Genomic DNA, 16204 nt, shown 5'->3' on the forward strand with positions numbered 1-16204 from the left:
GTCCTATCCAGGTTCTTACCCCCAACAACTCATATTAAAGAACTTTCAGGACACCTGTGTGGCTTAATCAGTTAAGCATTTGCCTTTGGTTCAGGTCTGATCCTGGGGTCCTGGGATGGAGCCCTGCATCGGGCTCCTTGTTCAATGGCGAGCCTGCTTTTCCCTCTGCCTGCCACTCTCCCTGCTTGTGCTCTTTCTCTTTCTCTGACAAATAAATAAATAAAATCTTTTAAAAAAAAGGTCTTTCAACCTCTTTCTAGTACCCCAAATTATTTGGGTGCCATTAATTCCTCCAGCACAAATAGGACACTCTCATTTGTGCCAACCCATCCCTACCATCTTGGTCCCTTGTTTCTCCATGAAGTGTTTGGCCGTATATTGGTATTCCTAGCATATCTCATGACCTGAGGGGGTAGTCTTGTGACCTCCAAACTTCAGAGCGCTTGTCCTTTCTTTGGTTGGGATTAAGCAAAGAAAGTGGTATAAGATGGTTGCACATATTGATGAAGAAGTTAAGCTCAAAGAGAAGGCAGAAGCCTGTGAACCCAGTATTATGCCTTTGGTTCATCAAGCACCAGATTAAATTGGCTCTTTCCAAGGTACTTTAATTGTGTCCTTTGTTGTTTTTATTCTCTGTACTTGGTAATATATGCTTCTGTAAGCCTCAGAGTACTTGGTATTTTTTCCATGTACTAACTCCATAATGATCTTCATGATATTAGTACAGGCTTTTTAGCGCTATTCATCATGGCAGGTGCAGCACATTAGCACCAAAAAATTAGACCATAATGCAACAATAGCTTATTGGAAACATCCATAAATATCTCATAAAAGCTTAGAATTTCCTTAAGACAGTAACATCACTTCTAAAGAGCTTTCATCTGTTACCTTAGAAAGAATGATAAAATATTTAAGACATAACATAGTTCTGTATATTATGAACCGTGGCTCCTTATGCTAGGTGGTTTTAAATTTAGTTAGGTAGGCACTTTTTTTATATTCATACCTCACAAATGGAACCTTCTATCATTTATAATGTTGTTGTTGCCATTTTAGTAAATGAGATGGTTTATGAGCACTGTTCATCAATGAAACAAATGGCTTTTGTATTATTTGGCACCTGGTTAAACAATGTAAATTCTAAATTACTTCTTTATAAATGCTCTTTTTCCCCTCACCATCTTGTTTTTCCTATTGGGCTGATGATTGACTGTTGAATAGCTGTATTTTTCCCTCTCTTTCCACTCCCACCCAAGATGGAGGAAAGGAAGTGCTGTCCATGCACCAGATTCTCCTTTACTTGTTACGGTGTAGCAAAGCCCTGGTCCCTGAAGAGGAGATTGCCAATATGCTTCAGTGGGAAGAACTTGAGTGGCAGAAATACGCAGAAGAATGCAAAGGCATGATTGTCACCAACCCTGGAATGGTATGTTATGGTGCTTACTGAGACTCAACCACCTTCTTTCCAGTTTGAGTGTTCACAAAAACAGTAACAGAACATTTAAAAAGTTTTAAAGTATTCATTCTTGTCCTTTGAGTAATTTTTCCTTTTAAATATTTAGTAAATTTAAAAAATGCTACAATATAATCATATTTTAGTAGCAAGTTCATCTGATTAGTAAATTCTGCCCATTGCGGAGAATGTTGAAGTTTTTAGATATGTTCAGATCTGATTTTTTTCTGAGTATAAAAGTAATATATCTTCATTATAAAAAGTTAAGAAAGCAGAAACAGCCCAAAGAAGACACTAAAAGGTATCCATAATTCCATTTTCCATAGATGTTTACTATTCATTTTTCTAGTCTCTTTAGAGATTTTCATATTGTTTTAAAATTGGCATTATACAATTAAATATTCATTCTTAGACCTTTTTCTTCTCATCCTCTTCTAGAAACAACAATCACAAAATTATTTTTCCATAGTCTTAAATTTCTTTACAAGTATAATTAAAAGGCTTATAAGTTATTTAATTAACCCCGTATTATTGGACACCTTGATTGCTTTCAGATTTCTGCTATCACCAGTATTGCTGTACTGAACTTGTACGTGTGTGTGTATAAACACATATATACATGAACATGTATGTCTTTGAATATGTGTCCATTTAATTTTTTAGGAAGAAGTCTTATAAGTGAAGTAAATAGGCTGAAGATAGGCACATTTTTAAGGCTTTTGATACATGTAAACTGCTTTCTAGAAGGGCTGTAAAATTTACACTTTGACCAAGAGCATATGAGCATGTCCATTTGTTCATATTGGCTATAATGTACTAGTTTAACAAAAAAACTGGGAAGGGAAAAAAAAAACTGGGAAAAGAGAAAAAAAAATTTATATAGTTCAGTTTGATATTTATTTTGGTTTTGGCAAAAATTGATATTTTAAATGTTTATTGGCCTTTTCTGTTTTCTTTTGATAATGACCTACTAATATCCCTTGTCTAATTTTCTTTGGTGATATCATTGTCCTTTTTTATTGATCCTTTGCCATACTTATTACAAATATTTCCCATTTCTTTGTTCCTTAAGTGTTTTGTGTTAAAATTAGCTTCAAATATTAACTTTTGAAGTAAAAATATAAAAAACTAAGAGCAGAGAATTAAAAGTTAAGTGGATTTCTCTTATAAAGAAAATGCTGCTTTATATATTTGTATGAATTATAATTTTTTCTCTGAAGTATGTTATTGTTTCATAAAATAGTTAGATGTTGGCATCTTATCAGAATAAAGTTTTCCAGAAATGGAGAATTAAAATATTTTTATGTAAAGAAACAGAATAATCTATTTAAACAAAGCTGTTGTTTTTAGAAGGCTGCCAAATTGTTTAATAGCCTTGATTCATAAAAACAAAAACTCTGGATCAACTTTTTGTAGCATGACAGTAACATCTGCACAAACAAAATGTTACTATTTGCAAATCAAATATTCCAGCTAATACTGATCATTTCAAACAAATCTAGAAAGTGAAAGTGTTTAATAAAAGCATGTTTAAACATAAAACTAAGAAAAGATTACAATTTTTGCTATTATATTGTTAAGCCACATAACTAATTGTTAAAGTAATTCTAAAATATACAAATCATAGCATTATGATAGTATAACTGTGAATTTGATTTTTCTTCTTAACCAGTTGCATAAATTTACATTTCTCCTGCTGGTTGTATAGCGGGGTCAGAACATGGGTGGGAGTGAGGCTGGTGGGAGACATACCTTTTCATCTTGGTGGGTCTGCTTGAAGAGTTCCATGGTCTACAGTGCATGCACACGTTGGGAATACTTTTACCTTGGGAATTCTTTCCATGGTATGGTTAACATTTCTTGAAACCCTAGAATAAGTTAGAGAGCTTTTGAACATGTAAGAATGCCCTGATGATCCCCACCCCATGTATACTCCCAAGTAGAGGGACCCAAGGATCTGTTGTTTTAAAAAAAAAAAAAAAAATCGCCAGGTGCTTTTCTGATTCACATATTTATGGTTTTGAGCCATTGGCATAGAAGAACATTTATTCCATTACAATGATTTCATTTAACTCACTTGTTGGGAGACTACTATGTGAGTCAAGTGCTCGTGAAGTCTGTAGATTTTATATGCTGTTTGTCCAGGTACAGACTAATGACATATCCATGTGAGAGGAGTCTGTGATGAATTGTTGAATCTGTGGACCAGTCAGTACAAAAGCCAATCAGGAAAGTCTGTAGTTTCAGGCGAGATCACTTGACCAGGCTGCCAGGGATACTTCATGAATGCTACAGGGAGGTCTTTAAGGAATCGAAAAATTGTATAACTTATTGGCATGATTAAATGTATATACTTGGGAGGATATATGGCCAGTTTTGAAGATAATGAAACCAGATTAGTCAGGATGAAAGATTTATGTTGAAAAGTAATCAGAAATAAAGAAAGGTAAGTTTGAGGGCCAGACTTGGGAATATGTTAAAGTCAATAAAAAATATGTTTAAAGGAGGAAAATATCCTGGAAACTGAGTATCACAAAAACATCCTTTCATTAGATCTTTTGCAAATAGAGCAGAGTAGACATGGCACCACATTCATCCTCTGCAGTACTTGCTTTGAAAGATTACCCAGTGGTAAGAATATTGGAGAATTTATTAAATTTTTCAAGCCATTTTGGTCACATTAAGTATTTTATTGCTTCAGAACTTAAAAGAATTAATCTCCCTCCCGAGGCACTTTGCCTCTGCCAGGGAATACTTTGGTCATTGGAGAGAATATTTTTAATTCTTCCTCAAAGCTGGTATGATGGATATTGTAAGGTGTGGCCAAAGTCTAGAACTTATTTCATCTCTTCCCAGATATTTTAAATCACTGTTTCCTTGGTTGATGCCATAGCATGGTGTTTAAAATCATGAAAACATGAATAATTTACTAGCATTTTCAGTTGTGCAATTCCTCTTTTAAAACTATCCTGCTGGTTTGATATACAAAATCTTGGCAACAATTCCTAGACCTAAATACTATGTTGCTACTGATGATGATGGGCATTTAACATTATTTCTTATTAGATTACCTGTAACAAAAATCTTCTCTAGTTTAATTTTGAGAGCAGAGGTCAACTTTTTCAGATACCTGCTAACCTTTTGACCATTAAGTGACTTTCAAATATTCTTTTAAAACTTAAGTGTAAGTTGTTTATTAACTAACATGCATGAATTTACACAGATCTATTCACTCTGTCACCTGCTTGGATTTCTTGGATGGCTGACTGGGGCTACAGCCTGGGGGGGTGGGGTAACCAGCTTGTTTCAATTGCTGGAAGGTTTCCATTGAAACCCCTCTGTCCTGGACAAATCAGGCCACCATCTAGACTCTGGTTGTGGGCCTTGCTTTATGACAAAATGAAGCTTATTGGCCTCCATGTGGAATGATTCTGTAGCATTTGGCTCTAAAGTAGCTGAGCCAAAGATGCCACAATCTGTTGGTAAGAATTTAGTTAGAAACAATCTGAGGGGTTTGAAGTGGCGGCGGGGTGGGAGGTTGGGGTACCAGGTGGTGGGTATTATAGAGGGCACGGCTTGCATGGAGCACTGGGTGTGGTGAAAAAATAATAATACTGTTTTTCTGAAAATAAATAAATTGGAAAAAAAATAAAGTACAGTTAGTTAAAAAAAAAAAAAGAATTTAGTTTCTAATTAGGGACTGGTGTGAGAGTTGAGAATAAGCAAGGAGGTTGAGAAAACTCTATGATTTTATCATCCTTTTACAAAGAAACTTTTAGGATGAGAGAAAGGTTATTTTGTTAACTGAAGAAGGAACCACCTGTTCACTTCTTCCTGTATTAGATTTTTTAAAGCATGAGGCTTTCTGTTAAAATTTAAAAAAGGCCTACATGGACATAATGAGAAGCTTACCCATTTGGTTTTTGTGTCACCATACCTTCTCTTTTAAAGGTGTAGAATTAAAGGAATACATTGGAGCAAGACAGGGATGCTCACTGGAAGTCCTAGCCAGAGTAATTAGGCAGGAAAAAGAAAGAAAAAGAAATAAAAGGCATCAAAATTGTGAAGGAAGAAGTAAAACTCTCCCTATTTGTAGATGATATGACTTTATATATTGAAAACCTTTAAAAGTTCCACCAAAAAACGGTTAGAACTAATAAATGAATTCAGTATAGCTGCAAGGTAAAAAATTAGTACACAAAAATTTGTTGCGTTTTTATAATGTACTAATAGTGAACTATCGGAGAAATTAAGAAACAGTCCCATTTATAATTACATCAGAAGAATAAGATATCTAGGAATAAATTTAACTGAGGAGATAAAAGTCCTGTACTCTGAAAACCATGACAGTGATGAAAGAAATTGAAGAGACACAAATAAATGGAAAGGTATTCTGTGCTCATGGCTTAGAAGAATTAATATTATTAATATACCCATATTACTCAAAGCAACCTATGGATTCAGTGCAAACCCTATTAAAATTCTAATGGCATTTTTCACAGAAATAGAATAAATAATCCTAAAATTTGTGTGGAATCATAAAAGATCCTGACTAGCCAAAACAATCTTGAGAAAGAAGAACAAAGCTGGAGGCATCATGCTCCCTGATTTCAAACTATACAACAGAGCTATAGTAATCGAATGATATGACATTAGCCAGAAGAAAGCCCAAACAGACATACTGGTCAGTGGAACAGAATAGGGAGCCCAGAAATAAACTCGTGCATGTAAGGTCATTTATGACAAAGGAGGCAAGAATATACAATGGGGAATAGACAGTCTCTTTGATAAATGGTGTTGGGAAAACTGGAGAGCCACGTGTAAAAGAATGAAATTGGACCACACTACCTTATGCCAAACACAAAAGTTAACACAAAATGGACTGAAGACTTGAATGTAAGATCTGAACCCATAAAACTTACAGGAGAAATATAGGTGGCAGCTCATTGGCATTGGTCTGGGTGCTGATTTTTTGTATCTGGCAACAGAGGCAAAGAAAAGTAAACAAATGGAATTAAACTAAAAAATTTCCATCCAGTGAAGAAAATCATCAATAAAATGAAAGAAGATATTTGCAAATCAGATATTTAATAAGTGGTTAATATCCAAAACATATAAAATACTCACATAGCACAATAAAAACAACAGCAACAAAATCCAACTGAAAAGGACAGAGGATCTGAAGAGACATTTTTCCGAAGAAGAAATAAAGGGCCAACAGGCCCATGAAAAGACACTCAACATCACAAATCATCAGGAAAATACAAATCAAGACAATGAATTATCACCTCCTACCTTTCAAAATGGCTGTTATCAAAACAGCAAGGAATAACAGGTGTTGGTGAGGATGTGGAGAAGAGGGAACTCTCGTGCACTTTTTTTTTTTTTAAGATTTTATTTATTTGACAGACAGATCTCAAGCAGGCAGAGAGAGAGAGGTGAAAGCAGGCTCCCCGCGGAGCAGATAGCTCGACGCGGGGCTCGATCCCAGGACCCTGGGATCATAACCTGAGCCGAAGGCAGAGGCTTTAACCCACTGAGCCACCCAGGTGCCCCCTCTTGTGCACTTTTGGTGGGAATGTAAATTGGAGCAGCCACTATGGAGAACAGTATAGGGGTTCCTCAAAAAATTAAAAAATATGATCCATCAGTTCCACTTCTGGGTATTTTGAAGAAAACAAAAACACTAATTCAAAAAGATAGGCACGCCTGTGTTTACTGCAGTGTTATTTACAATAGCGAAGATATGGAAGAAAATCTACGTGTTCATCGGTAGATGAATAGATACAGGCACACAGTGGAATACTGCTCAGCCATAAAAAAGAATGAGGTCTTGCCATTTGCAACAACATGGATAGACCTTGAAGGTATTACCCTAAGTGGAATAAGAAAAAGGCAAACACTGAAATCATACAATCAGAAAAACAAACAAATGAACAAACAAAGCAAAACCAAACTCAGATACAAAGAACAGATTGGTGGTTGCCAGAAGGGGGAGGGGAAGAGGAGTGGGCAAAATGAGTAAAGGGGATCAATACATATAATGTCCTGATTGTAAGTCAGTACTGTGTTGCATATATGGAACTTACTAAGAGAGTAGATCTTGATGGTTCTCATAAGAAAAATTTTTGTAACTTTGTATGGTGACAGATGCTAATTAGACTATTGTGATCATTGCATAGGGTGTACAAATATTGAATTATGTCCAGCACCTGAAACCAATATAATGTTATATGTGAATTATATGACTGTTAAAAAAAAAAAAAAAGGAAAGGAAAAACAGGTACACAAAGAACTAATGGAAAAAAGAATATAGAGAGGCATCTGCGCATCCTGAATAGAAGTAAGCCGTTCATTTGAAATGTAAAACGAAACAGACTAAGCCAGCACACTTCTTCCCCATGATGTGGAATATTTCCCCTGTGCCTTTGGAGAGGTTAAGGAAAAGTTATATCCGACTAGGTGTCCTTTTAAAAGCTTAATTTTTAAAGGTTTCTATGTGGACTGCAAAAAAGGACAAAATCATTGTTCGTTATGCCAAGTGGCATAGACTCATTTATAGGGATGACATTATAGTTTTTATATAGTATAGCTGCTATGATTAACGGGTTTTGAATGACATTTTCCCTTGGGGATGAGGCTTTCCCAGGAAAAATCCGACTAATTTCTTCATTACTTAGGTTAAAGTCAATACTGAAAGACTTCTTATGGGAATAAATGGCTTTGATTTTTCTCTCTAGAAACCTAGCTCTGTCCGCATCGATCAACTGGATCGTGAACAGTTCAACCCCGATGTGATTACTTTTCCGATTATCGTCCACTTTGGGATACGCCCTGCACAGTTGAGTTATGCAGGAGACCCACAGTAAGATATTTCTCGGTGTTTGTCTTAGCCAATTTCACCTTCTACTAACAGCTGAATTAGCAGAGGAATATCCTTTAGTGGATGTTTTCTTATTAAAAAATTAAGACCTGAAATGAGCCATGTTTCCAAATTTAGGTTATCAAATGAAGCAGGTTTTGGTAGCTCCTGAAGAATTATTTTCTCTATTGATTTGACTGCAGGAAATTATTATTCAGTAGATTATCCTTGGCAATTTTGGTCAACTTGAGTCCCGTATATTTTTAACTTTTAAGGAACTTTTCCTTTATTCATCATAACAATATTTATTGTAATTATTATTTATTTTTTCAGTGCACTCTAGAGGAAAGTAGCACCATGTTCCTAGCACTGCTGGATTTATGCAGAATTCTATTTTGGGAGGCATCTTAATAAGAGCTCAAGATCCCATGCAAAGTCAAGGGTTGCGTTGTAAGGAGAAGGCATGACTTCTGACTCTTAGAATTGATGTTACTTTCCACAGTTGAGTTTTTCCAACTGGCTTATTAGTGTTTTTCTGGGAGAAGATGAGGATGTGTGGGAATGGACATAGTACCATTATATTCTTCAGAAGTATTTGGATTTCCTACCTCGGTAAACAAACAGTTTCCTGACTTAATTTTTTTTTTTAAGGATTCATAATGGGAGAAAAGGGCATGGGAGATTTTCAGTTCATAAATACAATTCTGGCTGATACATTAGAAGAGGCTAAAGGGTTTTGTTCTTTTTTTTCCCCCTTTGGATAAAAGTATGAAGCAGTGAACCAGGCACTGTGTAAGTACTTCTTTCTTTCCTCCATTCTCTAAAAAATTGTTACCAAAAAGGAGAGACCCAGCTAAGGCCAAGAAAGGAGCAGTTTCAATATGACAGAAAATTCGTTGAAAGTCCCTTCTTATCACAAATGTTAGTAGAATGTGATAGGCTCTCGTGGACTCTCAGTCGGCAGGACTGTGTGCTGCTGCAGGACTGCGTTTCTCTTCCTCCCCAGGACGCTTTAACAGGACGCTTTAGACTGATCTAGCTTATCACGTTATTTGGCTTCAACAACTGTGCTTGTTTTTGTGTGGTAAATACAAATTGGTGCACACCATTTGTCTTTTTCCCTCTCCAGTGGAGAAATGGATACAGCTGTGTAGCTTGGGTGTGGGCATAAACAGCGTTCCCTTTTTTAATACTCTCCAACTTTTACTTTCACTGTAGGCAGTTCAGAGACCGACCGTGTCCTTGTTAATAAGGGGCGTTTCTTTCAACAACCTCAGAAAGTACATATTTAAATAAAATAGGTAATGATGAGAAATGATACGTTTCTGTTGGTTTTTATGTGTCTTTGGAACTCTTTCCCGAGAGATTCGGGCATATGTAGTGACACCTCATTTTCAACATAGACATATAATTATCAACTTAATCACTAGGTTCCAGATGACTCTCGGTCATCCTGCTCTGCTGCTCCCAGATCAGATCCTTCCTTAGAATGATGGTTTGTTGCCATTAAGGATATCCAAAAGAATGTAATTTATGATTCAGCAGGCTTATTAAAACAGCTGGTTTTATTGCACTTCAGATTCTCCTGCTTTTTGTCTGAGATGTCTGTCTGTCCTTTTCCTTAGGTACCAGAAACTGTGGAAGAGTTATGTGAAACTTCGCCACCTCCTAGCAAATAGTCCCAAAGTTAAACAAACTGACAAACAGAAGCTGGCGCAAAGGGAGGTTGGTATCAAGTCCTGTTCTTCCGGGATTAATAATGATGTGCTTCAGGTTTATTTTCAAGATTATCGCATTACACCATGCTTCTAGAATAAGATGGAAAAACACTTCTAAAAAAAAAACATCGTACTTTTCTCTCCTCACATTAGTAGACAGATGGATTTCTTTTTCGTCTTTTAGTATCTAAGAGAACATTACCTCCACTACCCTACTAAAAAGACTTGTTTCTTAATGGATTCCTACCATTGGTAATAAATATATCTTACAGAAATTTTTCAAATTTTACAGTTGCTGGGTCAACCTTTTATCATTGATTAGACTGTACATGTATTTTGGGTCATACTCCAATTTCTTGGTCTTAAGGTCATAAAAGACTGCCTTTCATGTGTCTTCCATAGGTCTGTTAGTTCAACAGGGTAAACTTACAAGGTTTTATATCCTGAATTTCATATTTTTTACTAATGGGTAGTATTGTCCTATATTCCAGGATCGTTTATGTTTTCGTTCTTAATTCATAATTTTAAGAATAAATGGATTCAGTATCAACAAATTTTGTCTCAATGATGTTTTATTTTGCTTTGGGTATAAGAGAACAAGGCTTTGAAGCTGGGGAAAGTGTTTGAATTCTGGTCCTGTCACTTCCTGTGACTTGAGCCAGATACCTTCATTATAAAGAAGGAACCAAGGCTTGGGGAGACCGACTGAAATTTCTTTCTGTCATTGGATCCAGGGAGAAGGGTCATTGTGTGGACTTCTGAAATACTCCATTTAGCTTTCCTCCAGTGGTATTTGATCTGTAGTAGCCATTTAATCAATGATGCAGGCTGTGTGATATTTCCTGTTATGAATTCCTGTGAGATTTTTGTTGAATAAGTGTGCAGATATAAGATTTTTTTATAATTAATTATTTGAAGGGAAGAGTCAGCTCCTGATCATGTCTTGCAGAAGTTTTAAATCATTGTTTTTTTTAAAGAAAATGTACCCTTGCTGTAAGAGGTTTTGTAAGGGTTTTATAAATTAGAAGGCAACTTTTAGAATTATGTGGGTTGCAGATTAATTTACTGATTGTCTTTCTTAGATGTAAATACTTAGCATAAGGCTTGATATAAATATAATTTTTGCATTCTGATTTTAAGTCCCAAACATCACACTTTATCTCTTTTATCAGCAAAAGGGCACTTTTTTTGTTTGAACTCACCAGAATGGCTGATTTGGTTTAGATATTTTCTTATCTGGTTACCAGGATAGGCTGGCTTATACCCAAGGCTTAGAGTGTCCTGGCCTTTATTTCAAGTAAAATATTGTAATTTGGCATGAAGAGGTTTGAATACCTGAATGTAAAGGTGATATTGAATGAATCCAGCTTATTTTCTAATGCTTGATGTTTGGCTTAATACTGCTTCACAACTGTCAGGTTACTCATCATAATGAGTTCTTTTCTAGGAAGCGCTCCAAAAAATACGACAGAAGAATACAATGAGGCGAGAAGTAACAGTGGAGCTAAGTAGTCAAGGATTTTGGAAAACTGGCATCCGTTCTGACGTCTGTCAGGTGATGATACCTCTGAGAACACATTTATACCTATATATCTCTTTTTTGAAAAGAAAGTTTTCCTAATTCTGTTAAGTTTCTATAGAACATGCTATCTTATAGCTAAATGGAACACCAACCACAGATTGTTTGCTCTTGTTTTGGTTTTGTTTTTATATCAGTTTTCATGTTGCCATGTTGTGTGTATGTGTGGGTGTGCATGTGCGTGTGTGTGCGCATGCACGCATGTGCATGGTGGTGAGGTGGGGGGTGCGATTACTTAGTCATGTTTTCTGTCTCTGCCTATTGAGGGAAGGCGAGTGTATTCTTCAGATGCACCTGCCTGTGTGCAGCGAATGTGTGGGTGCCTGTCCAAAGAGAGAACTCCACCAGTTCTACAGGCAGACTCCTGAAGACCGTGTTGTCTGAACTTTCCAGACTGATGACTCAAACTTACACTGCGGAGAACGGAGGGCATTAATGAACAAAATCAGTATAAATTTCCCATTTGAGCCAAATGATAATAGTTTTTCCTTGTGTGAACTAATAGAGGAACATTTCAGCTGTATATAACTCTCACTGATAACTATTTTTGTTTTCCCTATGAGTGGAATTTATACCAGATTAGAGACCCCTAAAACCAAGCATATTCTTTGAGTCTTTACTTCATTCTTTTGTTATGATTGATGCTGGTTACATTTCGTGAGAATTACAGTCAAGGCAGTGAGTACCCAGGCAGGGGTCAGGTAGTGTATTTTGCCATATTCAGCTTTTGGGAAGAATACTTACAGGCTTCCACTCACTGTTTTGGTGGCAGCATGCATGGTAATAAGTTCAAGCTGTCTCCGGTATTTATTTCATCACAATGAGGTGTTTTTTCTTTAAATCATTAGTGTTAGCATTTAATTATTATATTGAACAGTGGGATTTAATCTTATTATTAAAGGGATTTCTAGGTGACTCATTTACATTGTTATGTCCAGAGCTACATATTTTTATGTTAAGATGGACTGCTATTGATGCCATGTTCCTAGATAGTTCGAGAATAACGCTCTACCATGGCAGCCATCCGTGTCTACAAAATCTTCAGTTATTTTGCTAACTGAGCTTTTTTTTTTTTTTTGTGGGTTTTTTTTTTTTTTTTTTTTAACTGTAAATATTCAGAAGTATCTTCTTCTGATTCTTTCTTGGGGTCTTGGAGCTATATTATCCAGTTTTTCTGTTTCTCCAAAACCGACATAATGTCATCCTAAGGTAGACATCATAAGAACACTGAGCAGAATGTTCAGCAATCTGCTCAAAATCTGGTGCTGTCAGGGATAAGTCAGAGTTGATAGAGACATCATAAAATTGGAGAGCATTAATAACTGGAAGGGACCTTAGAGATTTTTCAGTTCAGTGGGCTTTACACTTGTGTTTTTGGTTAACTTTGAACTTTCTCTTTTTTTGTTTTTTAAACAAAACCCCGTAGAGCCCTAATTTGTAAAAAGATGAAAGAAGAACTGATTGGTGGGTGGTGGGTATGGACGGAGTATTCAGCTGTACTGGATTTCCACCCTGTGTAGCAGGGCCCTAAGGCAGTTTTGTTGCATTGAACACAATTTTGTTTAAAGCATTGAGCCCTTTGCCCCTTTTCTTTTGGCGAAATGCCTGCACACGGGTGTGGAATAATTTGTTCTGCTGCAGTTCCGTGTTCTTCAGCTGTGTCACAAATACCTTAGTCTGGCTTCTCAGCTAGATTAGAAGCAACTGGAGAACGAGTTTACCATCTCCTCATGTATTAGATTTCACATTCTGTTTCGAGATTGGCAGGCAAAAGCACTCAGTTCCTTTGACTAACTGGTCAGAGAAATTGGATCCTAACTCAAACTCTTGCCAAGGTGGCTACTCCTTGATCTAATAATAGTCCCTTCCTCTGTAGGACCCCCCCCTCTTCCAAAGACAACTGCCATCTGTTTAGAAGCCATGTTTCCAGTCTCCAATCCTCCTGTTTTTTATAAGTAATGTTGGCCTTATTTAATTCCTTAACCTAGAATAAATGCTTCTTTTAGTGCGTGTTCCTCAAATAAGGTAGCAGGTGGCATATAATAATGCAGTTTAAAACATTCAGAATAAAGGCATTTAATATGTTTGTTAAGGAAGAATAAGAATCTGAGAAATAGGAGTTAAATGAATACTTTGAATAATCCTGAAGCTTGTGAACAGATAGACTCATGCATAATTTTAAGGGCAAAAAGCACTTCTTTAAAACCCTTAGGGGTGTGGATGGGGGAGGGATTCTCTGTTTGGTAATTCATTGATGCAGAACCTACTGTTCATCAGTAATAATTGCTGGTAGGTTGCTGGCAAAAGCATTGTGATGTTATCTGGCTGCTGCTGGAGGTAGAACTGTTGTGATAAATCTAAGGTGGAGAAACGTTAAGTACCAGTCTCTCATTCTAGAAGTATAATTTCCCAACCAGAGAAGTTACTGGGGTTTTTATGACGTTAGAAAATTCTACATTTTGCCCCATCCAGTGTTAGAAGGAATGGAACTCTAGGACAGGCCCGGAACCTGTAATTTTATGTGGGCTAAATGCAGAACTTGAAGCCATGTTTAGAGACAGACTATTAAAAGGTTTTTTTCTGTGTTGCTGTCTATTAGTGACTTCTGGGCAATACGGGGGTGGGGGGAGCAGGAAATAAAACCTGAAACTGAGGCTGAAAAATTCAACAGTATGCCTCAGAAAAGGTAGAAAGTCAACATGTTGCTGCAGGATCTGTATTTTAAGAGTGGGGTTCTGCCCACTGAGCTTGAATTGGTATCTTATAGATACTTTGCTTTCGTAAGGAGTTGACTCATGGGGATCAATAAACTGAGCCATAAGAACAGAGAATGGGTAAAGGTGACAGAGACATCAAAAAAAGAGTAAGGAATCTGCTACCATTATGGTTCTCTAACCCGCATAAGGCTTGTGCTGCACTTGGGGGTGCTAACTCCTTGAGAAAACTAAGGAGGCTCAGGTGCATGGAGAATTGCTGGGAGAAGGAGCTGAGTTGTTGTGGTTGGTACCTGTACTGAGTAGACGCAGGGCTGTCTTTGGACTCCTTCAGAGCTCTGCTGGTTTCCCACAGTGACTCTGGAGTGGAAGTCTGCCGTGCAGTATCACACTAACTGATATTTTCGCTCCATGATCTATCAAGGGGTGACTGAATAGTGAAAATAAGTATCTCCAAGGATGAGGAGGTTTTGGACAACACATTCAAGGAATCATTTTCTAAGTTAGAGCTTGGGGTGGAAATAGAGATTTATACCTCCAAGAGACATACGGCTTCACAGTTACTGTTAGCAAATTTTTGGACCATGTGAGATACTTGTGTTTTTTTTTGTTTTTGTTTTTGTTTTAAACTGGAGATGTAGTGCTTCTTGTAAAGGAAGAGAACAAGATTTTGTTTGAAGGCTAACTGACCTGATAGAGAGCTGTCAGGGTTGCAGTTTATTATGCAAATTTCCAACATTTTCTACAAGATGAGGGAGAAAAGTGTGGTGAGCTCTGTGCCATCCTCACACAGCTTCAGCCCTTACCAGCAGCACGTCTGTAACCTCACAGTCACTGCTCATGTTTTCCTGATTGTCTGCTATATCTGTTTCAGTCTGCTCCATTGGCCGTTCAGATGAGATCTGTACATTGTCCTGAGTTGCTGTGTTTTAAGTCTCTTTAGGTTCTCATTCCATTTTTCCCTTCATTTTCCTTGCAAATTCCTGTGGTTGAAGAACCTGGATTGTGTTCTGTAGTGTTCCTAAGGTCTAATCTGGGTTTTGCTGATTGCAACTTCATGGTATCATTTAACATGTGCTTCTCTTCCTAATATTTCCTATAAATTATCATAAACTGCTGTCTAATAGAATACCACTGGCCATACGTGGCTATTTAAATTTAAATTGATTAGAATTAAATGAAATTAAAAATTCAGTTCTTAGTTGTCCTAGCCATATTTCAAGCACTTAATAGACTATTAAGACTATCTGGCTAGTGCCCATTATAGCAGTAGAGATGCAGAATATTTCCATCATTATAGAAAGTTCTGTTGGATGGCAGCGATCAGATTTAAGTTTATTTTTTTGCACAACTTTTTCATAGGTGGTAGTGTGGTATCTCTCTCTCTTTGTGTGTCTTTTTATAAGTGATAATCCAAACATTTAATACTTCTTTTAGAAAGTAAATTCTGTTCATAGAAATCTGACTTAATCTGACCATTTTTCAGTTGAAGAGATAAGTCTTCAAATTGGAATGTATTTCTCCACAATCATGTGCCTTTTTTTAAAATTGAAGTATATAGTTGATATAAAATTAAATTAGTTTCAGGTGTACAACACATAGTGATTTAACAATTATTTACATTACAAAATACCACAATAAGTATATTACAGTATTACTGTGTTGTACTTTTTATCTCTGTGACTTATTTATTTTACAACAGGAAATTTATATTTCTTAATTCCCTTCACCCATTTCATCCATTCCCCCACCTCCCTTCTCTTTGGCAATCTCCAGTTTGTTTTCTGTACTTATGAGTCTGTTTCACTTTTGTTGTTGTTTGTTCATTTGCTTTATATTTTAGATTTCACATATAAGTAAATCATAGAGGGTTTTTTT

General features: G+C 36.5%; 1 protein-coding gene across 7 annotated transcripts in view; it reads left to right on the forward strand.

Moving 5' to 3' along the window:
- DROSHA (drosha ribonuclease III) overlaps positions 1-16204 on the forward strand; it is a 119362-nt gene that overhangs the window by 50191 nt on the left and 52967 nt on the right. For 6 of the 7 annotated variants that reach the window (XM_044233359.1, XM_044233396.1, XM_044233378.1 and 3 more), the window contains 4 exons: positions 1257-1426; positions 8194-8318; positions 9941-10040; positions 11481-11588. In XM_044233359.1, the coding sequence (XP_044089294.1) occupies positions 1257-1426; positions 8194-8318; positions 9941-10040; positions 11481-11588 (503 nt within the window). The remainder of the gene's footprint in view (positions 1-1256; positions 1427-8193; positions 8319-9940; positions 10041-11480; positions 11589-16204) is intronic. The other variant, XM_044233387.1, reaches the window with a different exon arrangement.

Source organism: Neovison vison, chromosome 1 (genome assembly GCF_020171115.1).
Source record: "Neovison vison isolate M4711 chromosome 1, ASM_NN_V1, whole genome shotgun sequence".
Taxonomy (NCBI): Eukaryota; Metazoa; Chordata; class Mammalia; order Carnivora; family Mustelidae; genus Neogale; species Neogale vison.